At 34.0% G+C, this 10321-nt stretch overlaps 2 protein-coding genes across 2 annotated transcripts in view; both read right to left on the bottom strand.

The window, feature by feature from the left end:
* Window positions 1-3158, bottom strand: part of LOC108970273 (E3 ubiquitin-protein ligase TRIP12) — a gene marked incomplete at its 5' end in the record, with an annotated part of 16246 nt that extends 13088 nt beyond the window's left edge. Inside the window, 1 exon segment of the mRNA XM_018935560.1 lies at window positions 3021-3158. Coding sequence (XP_018791105.1) covers window positions 3021-3158 — 138 coding nt within the window.
* Window positions 3159-3287: 129 nt separating this feature from the next.
* LOC108970264 (mucin-5AC-like) lies at window positions 3288-5358 on the bottom strand. The gene is made up of 3 exons (XM_018935549.1): window positions 4755-5358; window positions 3411-4448; window positions 3288-3301 (listed from the first exon to the last, which is right to left on the bottom strand). The coding sequence occupies exons 1-3, from the start codon at window positions 5356-5358 to the stop codon at window positions 3288-3290; spliced, it is 1656 nt and encodes a 551-aa protein (XP_018791094.1).
* Between the last annotated feature and the right edge of the window lie 4963 nt (window positions 5359-10321).

Below are 10321 nucleotides of genomic sequence, written 5' to 3'. Positions count from 1 at the left end.
TTTTTTTTTTTTTTTTTTTTTTGTTTATTTTATTTTGTATATAATTAAATTTTAATTTATTTCCTGAGTGAAAGTAACGAGTTTGATCTATTATTCTGGTATTATTATGGAAATCTGCTAATGAATTAACGAGAATGAAGGTGTTGTTGGTGACTGTGGTGGCTGGTAAGTTGTGGGCTTTAAACATTGGCTGATGACGAATCAGTGAAGATGAAATCAATCGATGGATTGGCGCTTAATTGCTGCTGCTTTGTGACAACGACGACGATGATGTTGTTGTTGCTGTCACGCGCGTCCGCGACCGCGTCACAACCAAACAAATAGATGTTTAAGAAATATCTGCTCCTCCGGTGTACTTCGTTTACACTCACTTTCGCACACCTGCTCAGGACTAACTGTAGTTACATACATATGATATGCTTGCTGATTTTCCTTGACGCAATACACAATTAATTCTTTACACAGCAATTTGTATAAATTTAGCTTATAAGTTTCTTTGTATACACCCGTTGAGTTGTTGTTGTTGATATTGTTATTTTGTGCTTAAGTGCTTCGATTACAAAATGTTGTAACACTCAAGACTGTAGGTGCTGGAATCGCTGAACACGTCGTCGAAGACAACAACAACAACAACATCATCATCATCATCATTCACAACAACAGATGACAATTTTTAACGCCGAATGATTAATGTACGTATTTATAGCTTATTAATATTTTTTTTGTTTAAATAAAATTTCGTTATTTTTAAATTTGAAATTTTTGGTTAAAAACAATAATAATAATAAGTACAAAATTCAATTATTTAACGTACGAAAACAGAAAACGTAAGCAAATTATAGTTTAAAAAGACAACACCAAGTAATACTCTCTTCAACAACTACAACTGCAACAACAGCAACGTGCAAAAATTAACCCTTTGAGTTCGATTTTTTGTTAAATTAAATGTACATAAGTACTCTTATTATATTTTGGAGAATATACATACATATATATATATATATATATATATATTGTTTTTAAATCACATTTGTCTGCGTGACGTAATGCCTCGCCTCTGCATTATTAACCCCTTTTACTCTGCGCTCCTCTTCTTGTATTTTATTTCCTTATATTATTGTTATTATTTATGCCCTTTAATTGTTCTCTACAGCACTGCATAGTAGCATTTCAAACTATACGAGCATGTTCTTTCTTCCTTGAAATCAATTTTGAAATATTTCAGTTGGCTAATCCACTCACTGTGCTTTCTTTTTTCGACACGTATCAAATATTTTTGTAGTGCTACTGATAAGGATAAAAAAGAAATAACGCTTTCTATTGCATTTTGTGATTCTCCTAAAAATATATGAGCTGGTTCATCGCCATCGTTGTTGTCATCTGCCAGAGCTGCCACCTCCGCTCGCTAACAGTGATTTGTATTTAGAAAGCAGTGCTTTGAAAATTAACCTACCTTCTATGCCTCCTTTGCTTCGTAAACAAAGCGAGTAATGTCTGGTATATAACTAGTCTCAAACATTGTGACTTATACATGGGTATATTTAACATATGTTATAAGAACAGATAATGAAATACATATAAACAAAAAATTAAAAAGAAAATTCCCTCCGACAAGAGTGGGCCCGTCCACTTGTCTTTGATAGTAAGAGTATTTAGATAATTAACCATGATAATTTATGGACAAAAGCACAGGTTAAGTGTCAGTAAGTAAAGGTGCATAACAAATGATTAATAATTAATTGATAGCATTGGTTAGTAAACATTGAATATATTAAGAGTTCACTCAAGTATATAAATGTATTATCTTCTCATAAATAGCAGCTCAGGCCTGTTAAAAGGTGACAGCACAATATTTCCCAATTTTTGAAAGTTTCACTTTTTATGGTAGCTTGTTCGGAGTCATGAATATCATAATCTAATATGTACATTAGTGTATGAAATCGTTGTATTTATATATGTAGGTATGTACGTTTGTGCATAATTCTATTCACTAAAATATATTTACAATTTAAATGTTTATGTACATATGCATGTACATATACAAACACGTACATATATGTTTATAGAAAAACAAAATGAGAATTTTGGTAAGATCGCCAAGCATTGCTTATTGCATTATATTCTCTTAAGCAAGAATTTATGGAAATAAAATGAATAAAGTAATTATTATTTTCGTTCATCATATAGTGATTATTTAATAAAGTAAAATTTATTTAAAAAATTAAATTTTTCACTTTTCCATTTTTATCTTTTTCTACATAAAGAGCTGCTCATATGTCGGAACTGCCGATCCTGCCAAACAAACTCAACGTTCAAAATAAAGCTGTTATATGGAAAACTATTTTAATTGACGATATACATATCTTCACGAAATGCATGACATGGATTATTATCCATGGCAACGAAAAGTCTCCGAATAAAAGTTCAGTTTGGACCTCTATAGCATATAGCTGTTATACAAAATGACCGATCAAAATCAAATTCTTGTATGGCATTTTTTTTTTAGTTGTGAAGGGAATTATAGCTTTGGGGCAACCGAAGGTTTTTTTTTCGTGTAACTGAATATAGAAACATTTATTCCAATTTCGCATATGTGAGCGGTGGCAATTTAACAAGCACTTAGCAGCCAAACTCTCATTTTGTAACCGCAACCATAATAAACAAATAAATTTATGTTTGCACTTTCGCATTCTACATACTCGGAACATATGTATGTACATACATATACACGATTTATAAAAAAGTTCAAACAATTTAGCTACGTATCAAAGGCTAAAAATAAGTCGCTGTACATCGTTTATATATGTAATTGTTGTTATTATGATTGTAGTAGCCAATTTACAAAAACAAATAAAACTAAGGCCAATTCATATTTATCAAGCTGATTATTATGTTTTGTAAAAATGCAGCACATTTTGTTTAGTGCGCATTTATCATATCCTTTGTTTCTGGCTTGTTTTGAATATTTGTTTTTAGTATTGAATTTTGTATTCCATCAAAAACTCTGAAGAAAAACTCACCTTCAACAGCTTCCTCAGAATCCTCTGTGGCTAGTTCTTCGTCCTCTTCCTCTTCTTCAACGATATCGTCGTCGTCTTCCTCCTCTTCGTCGTCGATATCGTCGTCTTCGTCGTCGACGTCTTCTTCTTCTTCCTCGTCTTCGTCGTCGTCGCCGTCGCCACGTATAACAACGTCACCTTCAGCTAAAATCGAATCGTCCTCTAGATCAACCGCCTCGTTATCGTCGTCGTAGGTATCAACGTTATCGTCAGAGTTTTCGTTCTCCTCTACTTCGCCGGTGCTAATGGCACCAAGAGCAAATACACCCTCGTCGTTTGAAACGTTCCCGCTGTTTAAATTTGTATTCGATGCGTTTGAAGCGTTGCTTGCGGTAGACGAATTGCCAATACCAGTGTTTGTTTCGTTTACAAACGAAATCAGCTGATGATAGTTGCGTAAACTCTTACGATATTTACAATATCTGTCGACGTTAGGTAAAGCACCAGTAACGGTCGTTGTTCGACTACTCGACGGTCCTGCTCCTTCTGCGTTACTAGCTACAGCTGTGGCTGATGGTGCGGCGCTCTGATTTTGTAGAGAATTTGTGTTTGTTGTGTCTACGGTTCCACTTGTTGATGGTGACTTCGTATTTAATTTTATTCGACTGCCTACAACTGATAAGAAAGTGCGAGTGTTGTGCTGTTGATTTTGTTGTTGCCTCTTATCACCACTACTACATTCACTTTTACGAGAGCCAGACGACGTTGCTGTTGTGGTATTGGCGCTACTGTTTTGAAGACTTTTACTTTGCCTTGAATTTGTTCGGCTGTTCTTTCCCTCGGCGGTTGTGTTGAGCTTACGATTTTTTTTCTCTTGGTGTTGCTGGTTGTTATCGCTGCTATTATCGGCACTGTCGTCTGCGAAGTGTGCTGTTCCTCGTTTGATGGGCGCTGCAGTACGACTGTGACTGATTTTACGTGTTTTTCGAAAATAATTTAGTAAGTTACTTTTTGAATGGTCGGTGCTGGTGCTACTGCCACCGCTGCTACTGCTCACACTAAAGGTGCTCTGTTGCGTTCCTGTTGCTGTTGTTGCTGTAGACACTGACTCAATGTGTTGACTGCTTATATGATTACTTTTGTTAAAGACAATTTCGCTATTTTTACCCCCACTGCGACGTGTATGCTTCTTTGCCGATACAAGTGGAAATGAATGTCTATTGCTTCGATTGCTAGTGGTACTAACAAGCTTCTGTGCGTCTTCTGTGGTAAGTGTCTTAGAGCGAGTGCGCTGTGCAACACAATCGCCCGAATTAAAACCAGGTCCTAAGTCCTCTGTTGATGTAGCTGGCGCTATAGAGTTTTTGTTTTGCGCAGTTGTTGTTGTTGATGTGCTAGCAGATATGTTAGTAGTATGATAACGGCGCTTCTTAAGTGGTGAACTTGAATCTGCCGAACGATTCGTAATCGGGGTTATTTTCAAATAATTCCAAAATTAAATTAAAACACCAAAAAAAATGTGTTAGTTTAAATAGTAGCCCTAGAAGGTTTGACAATTGTGAATTGATAATGTGCTCAAATGGCAACTACTGTTATAAAAATGCTTGTTAGTCAAAAGTTTTCTTTAGATCTTACATCTTAATTATACCGACCTTGTTACTCTACCAGATTCTTCCGTGAAATAATATATTTACAATGTTACTACAATGTTAATACCTATCCCAATTGTCAAACCAACACAAGCCCCCATCTTACCGTTATTGCTCTTTTGTTGTAATGAAGATGTCGCTGTTGCCGCAACTGTTGTGGACTTCAGCTGTTGTTGATCGTGGTGGCGTTTGCGGTCACTTCGTGTAGCACTTATTGCACTGGAAGAAGCGGCTTCGACTCCAGCAGTACTGTTATTGATGGCTCCTCGTGATGACGATCGCTTTCCGGTAAAGCTGCTACTCTGACTGCTGTTATGCACTGCTCCAGTTATAGTTCCTGCTGCTGCTTTTGCTCGACTTTTGGTGGAAATGCGTTTATTTGAACTACTCACACTAGATGTAGTTTTATTTTTTAAATGTTGTTGCGCTATTGTAGTAGCGATATCACTGCCACTACCACTTCCGGCACTACTGGTTGTAAGTTGCTGTTGTTGTTTGTTATTTTTATTGGCGAATTGTTGTAATTTGATTTGTTTACGACGATTATATTCTGTTTGTTGTGTTGAACGTTGCTTTTGCTTCAGTTGTCTGCTACGACGTGCTTTAGTTGCGGTTGTTATTGTTGCTGGCGCCGTGGTAGCTACGGTGGTACTGTCGTCGTGCCCCTCCGTCACTGCAGAGAGCGATTGACTGTTAACGGATTCGGCCATAGACGACACTTAACCGCACTTTCGATCACACTAAACATGCCCTCGCAACACTTGTGTCCTTTTTCGTGTTATAGCCAATTTGATTTCTTTACACGATATTAAAGCAAAATATAAAAATAAAAATAAATTACGTTTTGCACTTTGGAACTGTGGCTGTAATGCTTGTTTATTATGCTTCGCTTATATATTAAAATATATTTTCTAGTCGATTATTATTAAGCACCAACGGGATATATTCACTATACCAAGTCACAGGACACTATTTAAGATATTATTGAAGTTTTATTTTGATTTCACTATGTTTGCTGTCACTTTCTCTCCACTGCTCACTGCTGTGTGTTTTTACTGATCAGCCGCTTCGGAGAAACTGCAAATTGTAGAAATTTCTATAATTAATGTGGTGAATTCAATAATTTTCTGTTGAAATTCAAATGCATCTATTTTAAATACACAAATAATTTAATCAAAATATTAAAATTTTCATAAATAAAAAAAATGAAGAAAATCTCATGTCAATATTTTTGATTGAAAAAACATTGAGAACATACACTTACAACTAAGAAATATGTATATTTGATATATTTAAAAATGCTTATTCGACCAAGAACTATTTAACTCCACAACACGAAAATCAATTTGGAAACCTTTATTAATGCTTTAATCCTAAATAATTTCAGATTTCTTCGCCCATGATGATTAATTTTATAATAAATCATAATTTTTTTTTTTAATTCATATGTTATAATTTATGGTTTATTATAATTTAATAATATGTAATCAATATTACGTGATTTTTACAGTAAAACTTATAATGATTGCAGTCTGTGGTTGCAAGTATTTTCATACCTGTCTTATGAACATTTTGTATTAGTTTTCAAAACTTAAAAGCGTTTTCCCCATAACTTACGCAATTTTTAATATTTCTCCTTGATAATTTAACAAAATATTCTTCAAGATATCTTAATGTATTATCCTATCGTAATACAATTTGGAGAAATTTTCGCTTTTCCATTGATCTCATCGTACAATGGTACATTATTTTAATAAAACTAACCACCAAAAATGATCATTTAACTACTTGGTGAGGAAATTGTATACGGATAAAATCTCGAATTCAGTATGTGAGTAAATGAGTTAAATCAATAACGCCTATCGGAATAAGTTTTGTTTTAAACTTGATTAAGATGTTGATATAATACTTGACGTGTTTTCTGGTATAATATATACCTCTACTTAAATTTCGGTTCATAACAGCTTCAAAATAATTAAATTAAAACAAGTAAGGAAGCCTAATTTCGTGTGCAACCGAACATATTATACTCTTACAACTTGCAAGAATCAAAGCCAGATAAATACTTTAAGATGTAAAACGTCAATCAAAGTATCGGAATCTAAGAAATTTTATATATACATACATACATATGTATGTACATATACTCTATATATGCATGTAACCCATACACTGGCCGACAAATTCGGCAGAAGATTTGTTAGGAAAACGAAGGTCATTTATTTGTAGTATATGGGAGTTGGTTTAGTATCGACCCGATATTATCCATTAACTATTATCATTAAGGTAGTTCACATACAAACTGCCTGATTCGAACAATTTTTGACATACAAATACATACCATTGTCAGAGGATTTTCCCTGAATTTCAATTCTATATCTCACATTGACCGATATTTTTAGTCAGAAGTCAACTGTAGATACTCGGGTCCTCATATTCGGTACCTAGGGTCTTGAACAGTTTTGGTTGGATTTGGATAATTTTGGTCGAAAGGTGCCATACTTTAAGGTAATTATTTCTGCAAAAGGGTATTCCGTCACATTAATAACTTATTGATTTGTATAATGGAAAGTGAAAACGAAATTGGAATTTTATTTTCATTTAATTAAAATTTTTAATTTTACAATTTTGACACTGGCCTTCTCATACTATTTTGGAGGTAAAATTTAATGCCTCTGGCAAAGTTATGAATTTATTACGCTTTTACTAGTTTTTAACAGTACCGTTATACGGAGAGTGCGCGGGGTTATTTTCCGGTTTCCATTTTCATGTGCTGAACACAATGCTCGCGACAGACTGCAGCAACACGACAGTAAATTGAAAATGGCGTTGTGAATACTGTCAACTCTACTGTCGTTGGCAAATATAAGTCGTGTAGTCGTGCAGCTGTCAAAATAGGTTTGTCCATAAGAACGTGTGTATTTTAATATTTGACAGCTGCCGTTTGCAGTCTGTCGGGAGCATTGTGTTCAACATATCACACTGTCAGTAGTTCTTATAATATTCGAGCTTAGCAAATTTGGTTGTTGTAGCTTTAGTGATTTAGGAGATACATATGCACATTAAACATATTAGAGGGCGTAGCAACACCCACTTTTTTAAAAGGTGCCCCTTGCTGCTGCTTTAGTGCTTAGTTACATATGTATGTCACTTTATATGTTTTCGGTTAATGGCGATTTGTAGACGTGGCAGTGGTCCGATTACGCGCATCTACGAAACCGTAATTTTTTCTACTAAGGAACCTGCACACCAAGTTTTATCAAGATATCTCAATTTTTACTCAAGTTATAGCTTGCACGGACGGACGGTTGCAAGAGCATAAAAATTAAACCTTTTGATCTGAATAAAAAAGTATAAAGGAATCTTAAGCATAGCAGCAAATGCGTAGTACAGAACACGATTGTATACAATGTTCGCAGATAAGAGACAATGAAGCAATATAAAAACGTAGAGAAAACCAAACAATTAATGCAAAGCTACAATGAGGCCTCATCTTCAACAACAAACATATCGAGAATTCAGTACTTAAAATGCAAAGAATATTATTTAGCATAATAGTACTGTATGAGAAGGTACATAGGCATATACATACTCTCATATCATATACAAATAGAGCAAAAAAAATATGGGCGTATAGATACTACACGTATATACATATGTACATATGTATGTACATATCAATAGCGTTCGCCTGATAAGAAATACAAAACAAACACCTTTCACAGCTGTGATATGATAAGGAAGAATGGAGAATATACAAAGACTAAAATCTTTTTGACTTAATAATATTTAATAATAGGAAATTCCAATACCAATGACATGGTTGCTGGTTGAGAAAAAGCATTTTCTTACAACAAAGCTACCAGGTACATATGTATATAATATACATATATACGTACATACGTATATCTCATTAGCGAGGTCGGGGTTTAAATATAACCTCATAGTACAGCGATGTAGACAAGAGAGAACTGCATTTGCCCACTCAGCAAAGAAAAAAATATACAGGAGAGAAATAGACTTTGAGTGAGAACCAGAGTGTGTTGAGTAGGAATACAAAAATAAGTGTTTGAGCGCATACCTCGTGTTCGGCTACTCTACTCTCCCGAGTATCTACAGCTGGTTATATGACTATTTGTAGCATTTTTATAAAGCATTAAAAGCAAAAAAACAAAAAAACGCGCAACAAAAGAAAAATAGATAAAAACTAAGTAGGTACACTAGCTTACATACATACATATGCGCACAAGTGAAACGAAATCAGCTGTTTCAAGTTTGTTTATATTTTGTTTCTCGTTTTCTGCTTTACTTTTTGCTTTTTGATTTCGTCGCAAATGGCAAGTCGGCAGAAGGAACCAGTTTTACACAACAATAACAATAACACCATATTATATGCTTAGAGAACCGACCAGTATATAAGATGCGAGCGGATTTATGAGGTTTAATATACACGAGTACTTGCTTGGTTGTTGAGAGGTACAAATCGAAGTGCAAAATGTATATAAGAAACAGGCATACTCAACAAACTTATTGTCGAAATGTATAAATGTACATATGTATATATTTACAAATGTGTATATAGTACTGTTTGCTCATCTTTAAGAGGTTGAACGCTTAAAATTATATGACGTCAACATATTATTGTTAAACAAAATTAAAAAAATAATAAAAAATAAACACAAATTAGTTAGAAATCACGGCAAATTTAAGTATATAATAAAAATATATGTATGTGTGCATATAGAAATTAAAATTCAAACGTCAAATGTATATATATTAGTACGTATATATGTACTTAAATTCGTTATTTTATTTTTTTATTGCACAGTAAAACGAGTTTGGCGCATCATGTTTGCTATATGTATGTATATATGTATTTTATTTAGATTTGTATTTATTTAGGTACATTTTTAGGTAAAGGAAACGTTAAGCATTTTAAACCGAATTGTGCCCTTTTACCCACAGCCCGACGAATTGGTGTTATCTCCAACAAGTAGTCAGACGGGTAGACAACACTAGAACCGAGTGGTTCTGGTTAGGACCTACATAAGTCTGTATATTTGGCTATTCGTACATCAGAGGGCTGTCAATATACTTCGCTCTTGTTTATCTCAGAGCAAGTAAAAAAATAAAAAACAACGCTCTATATATACATATGTATGTATGTATGTGTGTCCGGGAAGACAAGTTACAAACTAAAATATTCAGTTCTTTCGCACTCGTTTCATGTTATATGTACTTTGATAGATAAATAGTTAATAAAGAATATGGACTGAACAGTATGGACATCAGGGAGCGATTATACACCTTGTCAAGAATGTAAACACACTGGTTGACAGATCGCGCTCATTTTTGGCATCATAATTAAGGAGAGTTATACCAACCTAGGAAAAAGGAAAAAAAAAATTTTCTTCCATATAAGCGGGAGATTTAAGTAGAGATACTTTCTTGACAGGGTGTATATTTCATACTCAGCTGCATATTTATTTAACCAGTTAACACTTTTATTGATTTAAATTTTAAAATGGTTCCTTTATGGTGGTTTAGCTTGGTGTAAAATGGGCAGAAATAAATCCTGTGAAAAAAGTATGAAAAGTATTAGTATTGATATGCGTAGGTACTGATTAGAAATCCAATTTTAAGATTACGCAATCGTTAAGGATCTCGACAACA

Source organism: Bactrocera latifrons, unplaced genomic scaffold (genome assembly GCF_001853355.1).
Source record: "Bactrocera latifrons isolate USDA-ARS-PBARC rearing strain unplaced genomic scaffold, ASM185335v1 scaffold_295, whole genome shotgun sequence".
Lineage (NCBI taxonomy): Eukaryota > Metazoa > Arthropoda > Insecta > Diptera > Tephritidae > Bactrocera > Bactrocera latifrons.
This window is presented reverse-complemented; position numbering and strand designations above follow the sequence as displayed.

What these genes read in the sequence shown, in the direction of transcription:
- LOC108970264 (XM_018935549.1), bottom strand. Translation starts at nt 5,358, where the DNA reads ATGGCCGAATCCGTTAACAGTCAATCGCTCTCTGCAGTGACGGAGGGG. An exon ending in ACAACAAAAGAGCAATAACG is followed by an intron (nt 4,449 to 4,754) that starts GTAAGATGGGGG and finishes ATCGTTCGGCAG; the next exon opens with ATTCAAGTTCACCACTTAAG.